Consider the following 16,071-nt stretch of genomic DNA (forward strand, 5'->3'; position numbering starts at 1 on the left):
GAAAGAAATAGCAGAGGTTATAGTAAAGGCTTTGGTGATGATTTACCAAAGTTCTCTGGACTCTGTGCAGATCCCAGCAGACTGGAAGACAGCGAATGTCATGCCACTGTTCAAAAAAGGATGTAGGCAAAAGGCAGGTAACTAAAGGCCAGTTAGTTTAACATCTGTAATTAGGAAAATGCTTGAAGCTATCATTAAGGAAGAAATAGTGAGCATCAGGCAGACACAGTATGGATCCAGCAAAGGCACGCCCTGTTTGACAAACTCACTGGAGTTCTTTGAGGATATAACAAGTGCAGTGGATAGACGGAACAGATGGATATTATTTACTTGGATTTCCAGAAGGCATTCAATAAGGTGTCACATAAAAGACTTATCCATAAGATAAGGATTCACAGAGTTGGGGGTGCTGTATTAGCATGGATAGAGGATAGGTTAACTATAGGATACATGGATGTTACTCTGGTTGGAAATCATTAGTGAGCAATGTGCCGCAGGGATCAGAGCTGGGTCCACAATTGTTCATGATATACATTAACGATCTGGAAGAGGGGACCGTATCTAAGTTTGCTGATGATACTAAATTGAGTGGAAAAGCAAATTGTGCAGAAGATACAGAGAGTCTGCAGATAGGTTAAGTGAGTGGGCAAGGGTCTGGCAGATGGAGTACAATGCTGGTAAATGCAAGGTCATCCACTTTGGAAGGAAAAAATGAAAGAGCAGATTATTATTTAAATGGTAAATAATTGCAGCATGCTGCTGTGCAGAGGGACTTGGGAGTGCTTGTGCATGAATCACAAAAGGTTGGTTTGCAGGTGCAGCAGGCTATCAGGAAGGCAAATGGAATGTTGGCCTTCATTTCTAGAGGGATTGTATTTAAGAGCAGGGAGGTTATGCAGCAACTGTACGGGGTACTGGTGTGGCTGCACCTGGAGTACTGCATGCAGTTCTGGTCACCCTATTTGAAGGAGGATATAATGGCTTTGGAGGCATTGCAGAGGAGGTTCACCAGGTTGATTCCAGAGATGAGGGGGTTAGACTATGAGGAGAGATTGAGCCGCTTGTGACTGTACTCACTGGATCTCAGAAGAACGAGAGGAAATCTTATAGAAACATATAAAATCACGAAAGGGATAGATAAGATTGAGGGAGTAAAGTCGTTTGCACTGGTAGATGAGACTAGAACTAGGGGACATAGCCTTAAGATTCGGGGGAGTACATTTAAGACAGAGATGAGGAGGGACTGCTTTTCCTAACAGTGGTGAATCTGTGGAATTCTCTGCCCAATGAAGTAGCGGAGGCTACCTCAGTAAATATATTTAAGACATGGTTGGATCAATTTTTGCATAGTTGGGAGTTAAGGGTTATGGGGGAAAGGCAGGTATGTGGAGATGAGTCTATGCCCAGAACAGCCATATCTTATTGAATGGCAGAGCAGGCTCGACAGGCCAGATGACCTACTCCTGCTCCTATTTCTTATATTCTTAAAATATGAGTTAAGAAAGAGGCGCTGCACATGTTCTTCAGACAGGAGAAAGAGAAATAATTGAGTTAAGTAGCCGATGAGAAGTGAGTGTCAATTTTGCTGAGTGCATCGGATTAAAAGGCACATAGTTTGCTAAGGAGTCAGATTGTTCCAACTAAACCAACAGAAATAAGCTTTGCTGATATCGACAAAGTAATGCAGGAACATTTAGAACCAAAACCATTGTTGATTGCACCATGTTTTAGGTTTCATAGTGGGATCAAAACGGGGGGGTGTCCTATTCAACATACATGGCTAATCGAAGAGATTGAGCACTGTCAGTTTGGTAAGTTAACTTAGTGATGCACTTGGAGATTGTTTAGCTTGTGGAATATTACAAGAAAGCATTCAAAAACGGCTCTTAACTGAAGCACAGCTTACATTTAAAAAAGCTGTTGAAATAGCTGTATCAATGGAAACAGCAGACAGAGACACAATTGAGTTGCAGTCAGGAATGAAAGTGAGAGTGAACAGAATTGCAATGTCTAAACAGAAATCGGCCTGGCCAAACAAATTGTGTCACCATTGTGGTAGGGGCTCACATTCAGCAGACCAATGCAGATTTAAAGGCAAAACTTGCAACAAAGGAGGACACATACTAAGAACATGTAGGGCAGACAAAAATAAATGGATGGCACAAAGAGAAAAAAAATTAAACATCAAGTTGTAGTTTCAAAAAGAGCACTAATCTGCAAGCCGTTGATGAAAAATCTGATAATGATGAGTGTCACCCGACTGGTTAGCCTTGAGATTTACAATGTGAATGCTAACAATAAATAAGCAATATACCAGAAATAAACAGCACATTAATTACAAAGGAATTGGACATTGGTTCAGCTGTTTGTCAATCCACAAAATGAGTTTGAACGGCATTTTAAAGATACTGAATTCAAGCTTGCAGATATCCAACTAAGAACTTATACTAGAGTAAAGATAACTCCTGTGGGAATGAGATTCATGACAGTGAAATACAACAACCACTAAAACCCATTGAGCTTGTATGCAAAAAAAGAGGAGGGCGATCATTGTGGGGGAATTACAATTTGATTAGTCATAGTCATACTTTATTATTCCCAGGGGAAATTGGTTAAATTTCCCCCGGGATCCATTGTGGGATCCAATATGCACTGGAGATCCATTCACCAGTTGCATATGGCATCCATTGCAAGAGAGTCAACTGAAACCAAATTGTGAAAGGTACTGGCTGATGTCACAACAGTCTTCATGCTGTACACCATGAACCATCACCCAGAGGGCAACAGATGTTGGTGCTAACTTCTATACATCTGTTTGTAAAATATATTGAACCAAGGAGAGAGCATGCTGCTGAGAGGAATCATGAAAGTGATGAAAGCAGAGGTCTGACAACAAGTGTTTGTTGGCAACATATCTGAGAGAGCTTCTGGTATGTTCATCAGGCAGTTACTTGTGAAATGTGGCTTGGAAGAGAGTTCCAGGAGCTTCAGAAAAGTTACAAGCACTCAGCTGTTGTGAGTATAAAGAACCAGAATCTACTCTGCATGCATTAGGGCTGTTGCATGAACTTCAAGTAAAAACAAAAAGCTATTTGTAAAAGTAGATGCGAATACCAAAGCCCAGCTGGATGAATGGAAGGCCAACGGTAGGAGTCAATGAAGATACGAAAACAGATGATTCATCAGACAATGTTATGGATGAGAAAACCAAGAGGAGATTATCAGATGTAAAGGAAGCAACAGAATGATAAATAAGTGAACAACCTAGTGAACTAAATGCAACTTCCCAAGATTAAGATGCACATCCTAGACATTACATAAAGGATAACAAAGAGGAGAATCAAAGTAGTTCCAGAGAGAAAAGCCAAGAAAAGGAAAAGAAGGGTGTTCAGAGCTGTTAGAACCACTTCCTGCAGCTTCAGAGTCAACTCCTACAACTACCACAGAGAAGGCCCCAGAACCTGAGATAGTTTTCACAAGTCTCACCTGCCAAGCAGAGTGACTCCCCCTGTCAAGAAAGATGTTATCCCACAAGAATAAGAAATCCTCCACAGCGATTAAATCTTTAAGCCTAAATGGGACAATTTAAAAATTTACTATGCTGTGGATGTCCGTACAGTAGTTGCATGATATAGTATACTGTGCATGTAGTGGAGATGCATTCTACATTGAGTTGGAGTTAACAGCTAAGCAGGGAGGAGTGTTGTGCATTTAATATTATAGTGATATTTGAATAATATTGTAAATGATTGTTTCTTTGTTGTTTAAATAATTCATTATGGTTTTATGTACAAAATACATGATTTGCATACATCATGACACTACCATGTGATACTTGTGTGCCTCTCCTTAAGTAAAAATGAAGAACACAACCTATTTCCCAGCTCTCCTGTTTTCCCTTCAATTAGTTCTTATGTTTGTGAGTTACAAAACACAACACTGGGTCAGACAAGAAAACGTTAGCTATTTCCAAACTGAAGTGCTACAATAAATTCTATACACATACAATTGATTAAATTGGTAAAGGGGTTCCCATTTCCCTTGGCAGCATTACAAAGAACCAAGCATCACAGTCTCAAAATATGGCCATTCAGAACAAAGGTGAGAAGAAAGTTTCATCACCCAGAGACTTAGAATTTTTAGAATTCTCTACTCAAGAAAGCAATGGAGGCAAGGTCACTAAATGTAATTAAGGTAGAGATCAATAGATTTTTAAATACAAAGGAAATAATGAATGGGAGTTTGTGTGGAAAATGCAGGAGGTTAAAGATTAGCAATGATTTTAAGGAAATGCAGAGTAAGCTTGATGAGTTCTATGGCTTACATCTTCATTTTTTAATTCTTATAACCAAATAACATGATAAACTGAAATGGATTTAAAATACTAAAAACAAAATCACTTTTAATAGAAGCAAAATGTAAATAATCAATTCACTATTGTCGTAATGTAGATACAATTAGTACATATAATAATTTTGAAAAATTCTTCAGTTAAGAAAAAGGTAGCCTGCATACATAAATGAAAATCCAAGAAGCAGACAAGAAATTCTTTACAATGAGAGAAAGGAAGTTCAAAAACAGGAAAGATTATGTGAGCATAATAAAAACTATATTGTCCACATCTTTCCTCCATCTACTCAAAAAATTTTATGTTTAGAAAGTAAATATTAAAAAAATGAGTATAAACTAGTCATGTTTCAAAATCACAGAAAAGCAAACCTCAATATTATTAAATAAATTCAAGCCCAGTACGGAAATGGTTTGATTTAAATTGCTTCTTTTATTCCTGGAAGGTCTGCGTAATGGGTGGAAAGTAATGGAATTAATTGTTTATTCTCCGGCTACAGTGCTGATCAGGGTGAACAGTAGTACTCTTTGTAGCAGAATTACTAACTTTCAGAGGCATGATGTCAAAGATAGCTATTGTGCTATTTTGTGATTGCAGATATTGAAGTTATGAAATGCACATTACCCAAAATATAAATGCCAGAGAATTTTTGCTTTACTCAGCATATGATGAGCTGGGGTGCAGGCAAGTACAATATTTTAAACTCCACATTAAGAGTATAGGTAGAAAGTAAATGTGTTGTTTACTAATGTATGTAAACATTGAGAGATTATATTGTTTTGAAACAGTGTATAAACTTACTGGTAAACTAACACAAAGCCGTGAGGCTCATGATTTCTGCTACTGATTTAACACCTTAATGCATTAAGAAGCATTTGATTTAGTCAGCTTTAATATGGAAAAGCACAAATAGTCCTATAATCCAACAAATATAAATAAATCTATTAGACTTTGGCCTGAGTGAAAGCTCCCAAGTTCGATTCCAGCCAGCTCCCTTGCACGCTTTCCATCTATGCTGGGTTGAGCGTCGAGCTAGCAACTCGGCCTCGTAAAAATAAGAAAGCCTGCTAAAAAAAAACACTGTCATGACGGCATCCTGATAACTCCACTCGGAGTTAAGGCTTTCTCCTTCTTCTCCTATTAGGCTTTAGTCACATTTGTCAGATTGAACATTAATATGCACATGACAGCTAGCATTCTGCATTTGACTTACTAGCAAGCAATTGATGGATGAACAATAAACGAGAATCATTTGTGTCATTTTAGTCCATGATATAATAGTAAAAGTACCCTAATATACCAAGGCAGAAAATGAAATGTTACTGTATTTTCTCAGAGTTGATAAGACAAGCTTTTTATTTAAGTACTAAATCACATTACAAACATAAAACATCAGAAGGCCTAAAAATATAAGGAAATCACTGCCTTGTCTGCATCCATAAGAAAAACTGAAAATAGTCAGAATCAGGTTTAATATCACTGGTATACAGTAACCAAGTAATGCAAAAAGCCGAAAAAAAAGTAGTGAGGTAGTGTTCATGGGTTCAATGTCCATTCAGATATCTGATGGCAGAAGGGAAAATGTTGTTCCTGAAACATTGAGTGTGTGACTTTAAGGTCCTGTACGATCTCCCTGATGGTAGCAATGAAAAGAGGGCATTTCCTAGGTGAGGGTGTCCTTAATAATGGAGACTGCCTTTTTGAGGCATTGCTCCTTAAAGTCGTCCTGGATGCTGAAGAGGATAGTGTTCATGATGTAGCTGACCAAGTTCACAACACAATTTACAAGAGCTTATTTTGATCCTGTGCAGTGACCAACCAACCCAAACCCCGGCCCCCATACCAGATGGCAATGCAGCCAGTTAGAATGCTCTCCATGGTACACATGTAGAAATTTGCAAATACCCTTGGTGACATACCAAGACTCCTCAAACTCCTAATGAAACATAGCTACTGTCATGGCGTCTATGTAACTGCATCGGAATGTTGGGCCCAGGATTGACCCTCAGAGGTATTGACACCCAGGAACTCTAAATTGCTCACCACTTACACGTCTGATCTCGCTGAGGATTGATCTATGTTTCCTTATGTTACCCTTTCTGAAGTCCACAACCAATTCTTTGGTCTTACTGATGTTGAGTGCAAGGTTGTGCTGTGACACCACTCAACTAGCTGATATATTTCACTCCCATACACCTTCTCATCATCATCTGTAATTCTGTCAACAACAGTTGTGCCACCATGGGTGTAGAAAGAGTATTGCAATGAGCGAAGCACACATCTACGAGGTGCACCAATGCTGATTATCAGCGAGGTGGAGATGCTATTTCCAATCCATGCCGACTGTGGTGTGAAGAAACAAGGATCCATTTGCTGAGTGAGTTAGAGGCCCAGGGATTGAGCTTTCTTTTGCTGTAAGACCATAAAACCATAAGATATAGGAGCAGCTTTGGGTCATTTAGCCCATTGAGTCTGCTCTGCCATTTCAGCATGGCTGTTCCAATTGTCCTTTCAGCCCCAATCTCCTACCTTCTCCTTGTACCCTTCATGCCCCTACCAATCAAGAATCTATCAACCTCTCCCTTAAATACAGAAACATAGAACACCTACAGCACAATACAGGTCCTTCGGCCCACAAAGTTGTGCTGACCATGTCCCTATCTTAGAAATTACTAGGGTTACCCATAGCCCTCTATTTTTCTAAGCTCCATGTACCTATCGAAAAGTCTCACAAAAGACCCTATCATATACGCCTCTACTACCGTGCTGGCAGCCCATTCCACACACTTACCACTCTCTGTGTAAAAAAACTTACCCCTGACATCTCCTCTGTACCTTCTCCCAAGCACCTTAAACCTGTGCCCTCTTGTGGTAGTCATTTCAGCCCTGGGAAAAAGCCTCTGACTATCCACACGATCAAGGCCTCTCATCATCTTATACACCTCTATCAGGTCACCTCTCATCCTACGTTGCTCCAAGGAGAAAAGGCCAAGTTCACTCAACCTGTTCTCATAAGGCATGCTCCCCAATCCAGGCAACATCCTTGTAAATCTCCTCTGCACCCTTTCTATGATTTCCACATCTTTCCTGTAGTGAGGTGACCAGAACTGAGCACAGTACTCCAAGTGTGGTCTGACTAGGGTCCTATATAGCTGCAACATTACCTCTCGGCTCCTAAATTCAATTCCACGATTGATGAAGGCCAATACACCGTATGCCTCACAGCTACTTTAAGTGTCCTTGGACTCGGACCCCAAGATCCTTCTGATCCTTCACACTGCCCAGAGTCTTACCATTAATACTATATTCTGCCATCATATTTGACCTACCAAAATGAACTACTTCACACTTATCTGGGTTGAACTCTATCTGCCACTTCTCAGCCCAGTTTTGCATCCTATCAATGTCCCGCTGCAACCTCTGATAGTCCTCTACACTATCCACAACACTCCCAACCTTTGTGTCATCAGCAAACTTTCTAATGCATCCCTCCACTTCCTCATCCAGGTCATTTATAAAAATCACAAAGAGTAAGGGTCCCAGAACAGATCCCTGAGGCACACCACTGGTCACCAACCTCCATGCAGAATGTGACCTGCCTACAACTACTCTTAGCCTTCTGTGGGCAAGCCAGTTCTGGATCCACAAAGCTATGTCCTTTTGGACCCCATGCCTCCTTACTTTCTCAATAAGCCTTGCATGGGGTACCTAATCAAATACCTTGCTGAAATCCATATACATTACATCTACGGCTCTTCCTTCATCAATGTGTTTAGTCACATCCTCAAAAAATTCAATCAGGCTTGTGAGGCACGACCTGCCTTTGACAAAGCCAAGCTGACTATTCCTTATCATATTATACCTCTCCAAATGTTCATAAATCCTGCCTCTCAGGATCTTCTCCATCAACTTAGCAACACTGAAGACTCACTGGTCTATAATTTCCTGGGCTATCCCTACTCCCTTTCTTGAATAAGGGAACAACATCCACAACCCTCCAATCCTCCGGAACCTCTTCCGCCCCCATTGATGATGCAAACATCATCGCCAGAGGCTCAGCAATCTCCTCCCTCACCTCCCACAGCAGCCTGGGGTACATCTCATCTGGTCCCGGTGACTTATCCAACTTGATGCTTTCCGAAAGCTCTAGCACATCCTCTTCCTTAATATCTACATGCTTAAGCTTTTCAGTCTGCTGCAAGTCATCACTACAATCATGAAGATCCTTTTCCATAGTGAATACTGAAGTAAAGTATTCATTAAGTACCTCTGCTATTTCCTCTGGTTCCATAACATTCCCACTGTCACACTTGATAGGTCCTATTCTTTCACGTCTTATCCTCTTGCTCTTCACATACTTGGGGTTTTCCTTAATCCTGCCCGCCAAGGCCTTCTGATGGCCCTTCTGGCTCTCCTAATTTCCTTCTTAAGCTCCTTCCTGTTAGCCGTATAACCTTCTAGATCTCTAACATTATCTAGCTCTCTGAACCTTTTGTAAGCTTTTCTTTTCTTCTTGACTAGATTTACTACAGCCTTTGTACACTACGGTTCCTGTACCCTACCATAACTTCCCTGTCTCATTGGAACATACCTATGCAGAACTCCACACAAATATCCTGTGAACATTTGCTTCATTTCTTCTGTACCTTTGCCTAAGAACATCTGTTCCCAATTTAATCTTCCAAGTTCCTGCCTGATAGCCTCATAATTCCCCTTACTCCAATTAAACGCTTTTCTAACTTGTCTGTTCCTATTCCTCTCCAATGCTATTGTGAAGGAGATAGAATTACGATCACTATCTCCAAAATGCTCTCCCACTGAGAGATCTGACACCTGACCAGGTTCATTTCCCAATACCAAATCAAGTACAGTCGTTCCTCTTGTAGGCTTATCTACATATTGTGTCAAGAAACCTTCCTGAACATACCTAATAAACTCTGCCCCATCAAAACCCCTCGCTCTAGGGAGATGCCAATCGATATTTGGGAAATTAAAATCTCCCACCATGACAACTCTGTTATTATTAGACCTTTCCAGGATCTGTTTCCTTATCTGCTCCTCGATATCCCTGTTACTATTGAGCGGCCTATAAAAAACACCCAGTAGAGTTATTAACCCCTTCCTGTTCCTAACCTCCACCCACAGAGACTCTGTAGACAATCCTTCCATGACGTCCACCTTTTCTGCAGGGCAAGACATGACACTATCTCTGATCACCGGTGCCACACCGCAACCTCTTTTGCCTCCCTCCACGTCCTTCCTGAAACATCTAAAACCCGGCACTTGAAGTAACCATTCCTGTCCCTGAGCCATCCAAGTCTCTGTAATGGCTACCACATCATAGCTCCAAGTACTGATTCACGCTCTAAGCTCATCCGCTTTGTTCACAATACTCCTTACGTTAAAATAGATACATCTCAAACCGTCAGTCTGAACGCCTCCCTTCTCTATCACCTGCCTATCCTCCCTCACAGAGTCTCCAGGCTTTCTCTATTTGTGAGCCAACAGCCTCTTCCCCAGTCTCTTCAGTTCGGTTCCCACCCGACAACAATTTTAGTTTAAACTCTCCCCAGTAGCCTTAGCACACCTCCCCACCAGGATATTAGTCCCTATGGGATTCAAGTGCAACCCGTCATCAATGTGTTATGTCTTATGTGTGACATAAAGACTTGGCTTCCAAAGCTGCCTGTGGCAAAGAATTCCAGATTCACCACTCTCTGGCTGAAGAAATTCCTTATCTCCATTCTAAAAGGACACTCCTTTATTCTGAGGCTGTGTCTTCTGGTCTTAGACTCTCCCACCACAGTAAACATCCTCTCCACATCCACTCTATCAAGCCCTTTTCCCATTTGATAGTTTTCAATGAGAACACTTGTCATTCTTCTGAATTCTGGTGAATACAGGCCCAGAGCCATCAAATGCCCTTCATATGACAAGCCATTTATTCCTGGAATCATTTTTGTTAACCTCTCCAATTTCGGCACATCCCTTCTAACATAAGGGGCCTAAGTACTCCAAGTAAGGCCTCACTAGTGCTTTATAAAGTCTAAGCATTACATACTTGCACCCCCAAGTCCCTTTGTGTCTCAGTTTATTGTGTCTCAGTTAATAGTCAAGCCTTTCAATTCTTCTACCAAAGTACATGACCATACACTTCCTGACACTGTATTCCATCTTCCACTTCTTAGTCCATGCTCCTAATCTGTATGCCCTTCTGTAGCCTTTCTACTTCCTCAGAATGACTTGCCCTCCACCTATCTTCATATCGTCTGCAAACCTTGCAACAAAACCATCAATTCTATCATCCAAATAATTGACATGTAATATAAAAAGAATCTGTTCCAACACAGACCCATGTGGAACACCACTGGTCACTGGCTGGCAGCCAACCAGAAAACGCTCCCTTTATTCCCACTCTTTGCCTCCTGCCAGTCAGTCACTGCTTTATCCATGCTAGAATCTTCCCTGTAATACCATGGGCTCATAGCTTGTTAAGAAGCCTCATGTGTGGCATCTTGTCAAAGGCCTTCTGAAAATCCAAATACACACCATCAACAGATTTTCCTTTGTCTATCCAGCTTGTTATTTGTCAGACCTATAAGAATGATTGTGTTAAATGTTGAGCTGTAATCAATAAACAGCAGCTTGACATAAGTATTAATATAGTCCAGATGATCCAAGGCTGTGTGAGGAGCCAAAAAGATCGCATCCACTGTAGACCTAGTGTAGGAACAGGCAAATTGCAGTAGGTCTGACGTCGGCCTCCGAGTCAGGGATCTCAGGGTCACTGGGTGCTGCAGGGATCCTCAGAGCTAGAGTTTTATTTTCCCTTTGAAAGTGAGCAGAAAAGATGTTGAACTCATCTGGGAGTGAAGCATCACTACGATTCAGTAGGAAGTAACAGCCTGCAAATCCTGACAGAGCTGATGTGCATCTGATTCTGCCTCCAACCTCGATTGGAATTGTTCTTTTGCTCTTGACATAGTCCTCTCTGTCGTACCTGGCCTACTTGCATTGCCCTGGATTACCAGACTTAAATTCAACGGATCTAGCCTTCAGCAGACTGAATTTCCTGGTTCATCTACGTCTTCTGATTTGGGTATGTACAGTGTATTTTCGTAGGCACACAGTAATCCACCCAGCTTTTAACGAAGTCAGTGATAACTTGCGGCAGACTCATTCAGATTCAAAGATGAATACCTGAATACAGTCTAGTCCACTGACACAAAGCAGTCCTGTACATAGCTCCTGCACCTCTTTTGTCCATGCCTCTTGGTCCATACTACTGGTGCTATGGTCTTCAGTCTCTGCTTATACTCAGGGAGCAGAGGTACAGCCAAGTGATCAGACTTTCCAAAGCGTGAGCATGGGATGGCATGTTGCGTGCTCTTGATGGTAGTATAACAGTGGTTCCATGTGTTGGCTTCTCTGGTTCCACAAGTGATATGTTGATGATAATTACCTAGAGACCTTTTCAAGCTGGTTTGGATAAAATCCCTCAGGTTGCGCTGTTCCATCCCTGTTGATTACATCGCTTAGTTCACCTACAGCCTGAGATAGGATGTAAATTGCTAACAAAACGATGGCTGAAAACTCCCACGGCAGGCAAAATCAAAAACATTTCATCGTGAGATGCTCCAGGTCGGGTGAGCAGGACTGGGACAGAACTGTAATGTTAGTACACCACATGGAGTTAATCCTAAAGAATACTCCACCTCCTCAGAATCAGGTTTATTATCACCGGCATGTGACGTGAGATTTGTTAACTTAGCAGCAGCAGTTCAATGCAATGCATAATACAGCAGAGAGAAAAAAAAATAAACAAGTAAATCAATTACATATATTGAATAGATTTTAAAAAGTGCAAAAACAGAAATACTGTATATTTAAAAAAAATTGAGGTAGTGTCCAAAGCTTCAATGTCCATTTAGGAATCAGACGGCAGAGGGGAAGAAGCTGTTCCTGAATCGCTGAGTGTGTGCCTTCAGGCTTCTGTACCTCCTACCTGATGGTAACAGTGAGAAAAGGATATGCCCTGGGTGCTGGAGGTCCTTAATAATGGATGCTGCCTTTCTAAGGCACCGCTCCCTGAAGATGTCCTGGGCACTTTGTAGGCTAGTGCCCAAGGTGGAGCCAACTAGATCTACAACCTTCTGCAGCTTCTTTCGGTCCTGTGCAGTAGCCCCTCCATACCAGACAGTGATACAGCCTGTCAGAATGCTCTCCACAGCACAACTGTAGAAGTTTTTGAGTGTATTTGTTGACATACCAAATTGCTTCAAACTCCCAATAAAGCATAGCCGCTGTCTCGCCTTCCTTATAACTACATCGATATGTTGGGACCAGGTTAGATCCGCAGATATCTTGACACCCAAGAACTTGAAGCTGATCGCTCTCTCCACTTCTGATCCCTCTATGAGGATTGGTATGTGTTCCTTTGTCTTACCCTTCCTGAAGTCTGCAATCAGCTCTTTCGTCTTACTGACGGTGAGTGCCAGGTTGTTGCTGTCTTTGAAAGACTCAGCAGTACTATCTCGACAATGAATTGTGAAGCCAGCGAGCTGTATCATTGCATCTGGAATGGCCGGGGATATCCAAGTCTTCGTAAAACAAAAAACACAACAATCCCTAACGTCCCTCTGGTACAACAATCCTGCTCTGAGATTTTCAGTTTTATTTATCAGAGAATGTACATTTCACAGTGGAATAGTCAATCGTGGAAGCCAGAGCCCTATCCTCCTTAAAAGATCTTTTAATCCAGCATGGCATCCACACTCCTGCTCTCTTAAAGGGAAACCACACTTGCAACTGGAGACTGCTGTCTGAAATTCGTTGATTTTGAGTAGCGATAAATTTTTTTGTACACCTTAAAGCAATGTTACTTACTATATTGTCCATGGCTATAGCTGTTGGATTTCAGCTGTAGCAGTCTAAAACTGAAATATTTGATCATTTCAATCAGAGCTGCTCGCATTAAGTTTCACATTATAAAGTTATAAGGTAATAATTAAATACAAGTGTACAAACAATATTTTAGCCAGGTTCAAAGATGTTAACAAATTCAGTAAAAATACATTTTCCATGCATTTGTATGGCAGCATTTGGCATTATCAGCACTTGAAAACTCTGCATGGAATCCAGGGAGAGTTGGCTAACTGGATACATAACTGGCTTGACAGTAGGATGCAGAGGGTGAAGGTGGAAAGTTGTTTATCAGGCTGGAGATGTGTAACTAGTATTTTGCCTCAGCAGTCAGTGTTGGACCCATCGTTGTTTATCATCAATATCAATGATGTGGATAAGAAATTACAAGCAGTTAGTAAGTCTGTAGATTCCACTAAAATAAGCGAGATAGTGGACAGTGAAGGAGGTTGCAGGACAATCTCAATCAACTCTGTAAATGGAATGAGGAAAGGCAAATGGAGTTTATTTCAGATACTGTAAGTACGAGGTCTTGTGTGTTGGGAAGACAAATTATTGTAAGATTTTCATGGTGAATTGCAGAGTACTGGGGAGTGTTGTAGACCAGAGGGACTTCAGAATTCAAATCTATGGTTCTCTTAAAGTGTAGTTACACAGTGTAATGAAGAAAGCCTTTGACATGCTGACCTTCATCAGGGCATTGGAAGGTCACGATGCGGTTGTATGAGACACTAATGAGGTCACACTTGAGTATAATGTTCAGCTTTTGTAACACTACTATGAGAAAGAGTGCAGAAAAGGTTTACGAGGATGCCACAACTCATGTGACTGAGTTATAGTGGGAGATTGGACAAACTAGGACTTCATTCCTCGGAGTGTAGTAGACTGAGGGGTAATCTTGCAGAAGTATATAACATCATGAGGGACACAGATAGGGTGAATACACTCAGTCTTCTTTCCATGATTAGTGAACTAGTGGGCATAGGTTTATGACAAAAGGTGAAAGTTTTAATGGGAACTTGAGGGGAAATTTCCATTACACAGAAGGTGGAATAAGTTTCCAGTGGCAGTGGTTGAGAAAAGTACAATAAAAAGTTGGTTAAAAGACAGTTAGAGAAGTACATGTATAGGAAGGGTTTAGAACATTTATGGGCCAAATGGCGTGAGCTTGGATGGGCATCTTGATTGACGTGGACCAGTTAGGTAGAATGGCTGTTTTGCTGCAGTGTGACTCTACGAAAAAGGAAAGTGAAAAAGAGGAAATGGGTGGATTCATCACAAAGTTGGCAAAGAAATGAAGGAAGGATGGCTCCAAAGAGGAAATGTAACCAAGTACCTCCATGAAGTAACCAACCTTTATAGCACTGTAGAAAAGGAAATGAAAATCACAACTGAGCACATTCTCACTATCACCATACTTGAAACCACCTGAACAACATGCTGCAAAATGCTACAATTCTGTAGATTGTAGCATTTTCTTTAGAATGCTTTTCTTTAGATACCAAGGCACTTAAATTAAGCTCAATCTGTAACAAGCCACACCATTACTAATCTACCAAACTTTCCCAAATGATTCAAAATTACTTACTTTCCATCTGTGTCTGATGCTGCTGCATAGTGAAGTGGTGTACAACCTCTTTCATCAAGATCATTAACACTGGCTCCAGATCCCACAAGAGCAAACAAGCATTGATAGTTGCAGTTGGCTGCAGCATAATGCAGTGGTGCCCTGAAAAATATAAGGCGAGCTGAGTAAACATCCTCCAATATCATGCTCTTTTGTCTTGATATTTTTCAAAACACCCCATGAATCAAGGCTCTCTAACTGCCTGGTCCTCTCAAGTGAGTACAGATTCTGCTAGCCATCTAGCCTCAGTATTGCATAATAGCAACAGCAGAGTATGGTAGCTGATATGGTATGGTAGTATGGTTCCATCATCACTTAATTACCTATTAGCATCTTCACTGGTAAGTGTAATAGCAATCCAGAACATTAATTTTTGCTAAGCTTCAACTGAGGATTTGTGATCTTGTGGCATGCCAGGCCATACATTTATTAACAGAAGGAAGGTTATCCTTCACAGTTGTAAATTGTGAGCAGAGATATATATAAACACCTAAAATAATAAACTTCCTAGATTTAAATTTTTATGAACACACACAAAATGATGGAGGAACTCGGCAGGACAGGCAGCCTCTATGGAAACTAATAAATAGTTGATGCTTTGGGCCGAGACTCTTCTTCAGGACTGGAAAGGAGAAGACGCAAGCCAAAGAAAGGTACGGGGAGGGAGGCAGCATAGCTCGAAGGTGATGGGCAAAGCCAGGTGGCTGAAGAAGAAAAACCTGATAGGAGAGGAGACTAGACCATTGGAATAAGAGAAGGAGGGGCGAATCCAGGGGGAGGTGATAGGCAGGTGAGAAGAGGTAAGAGGCCAGAGTCGGTAATAGAAGGAGGGGGGCAGGGGAGGGATTTTTAATATAACCATAAGGAGAAATCAGGTTGGAGGCTACCCAGACAGATCATAAGGTATTGCTCCTCCATCCTGAGGGACTGATACATGAAAACAGAAATGGGAATTGGAATTAAAATATTTGGCCACTGGGAAGTTCCACTCTTGACAGATGGCGTGCAGCTAGTCAATGAAGCAGTTCCCAAATTTAAAAGTGTCATCAACATGGAGGAGGCCGCAGCGGGACACCGGACACAATAGATGACCCCAGCAGATTCGCAGGACAATAGTTGGCTCACCTGGCAAAACTGTTTGGGGCCCTGAGTAGAGGTGGGGATAAGTGCCAGG

At 41.4% G+C, this 16,071-nt stretch overlaps 1 protein-coding gene across 2 annotated transcripts in view; it reads right to left on the reverse strand.

Moving 5' to 3' along the window:
- ankrd28b (ankyrin repeat domain 28b) overlaps positions 1 to 16,071 on the reverse strand; it is a 244,085-nt gene that overhangs the window by 49,831 nt on the left and 178,183 nt on the right. For both annotated transcript variants that reach the window (XM_072253640.1, XM_072253639.1), the window contains one exon: positions 14,859 to 14,999. In XM_072253640.1, the coding sequence (XP_072109741.1) occupies positions 14,859 to 14,999 (141 nt within the window). The remainder of the gene's footprint in view (positions 1 to 14,858; positions 15,000 to 16,071) is intronic.

Source organism: Mobula birostris, chromosome 3 (assembly GCF_030028105.1).
Source record: "Mobula birostris isolate sMobBir1 chromosome 3, sMobBir1.hap1, whole genome shotgun sequence".
Lineage (NCBI taxonomy): Eukaryota > Metazoa > Chordata > Chondrichthyes > Myliobatiformes > Myliobatidae > Mobula > Mobula birostris.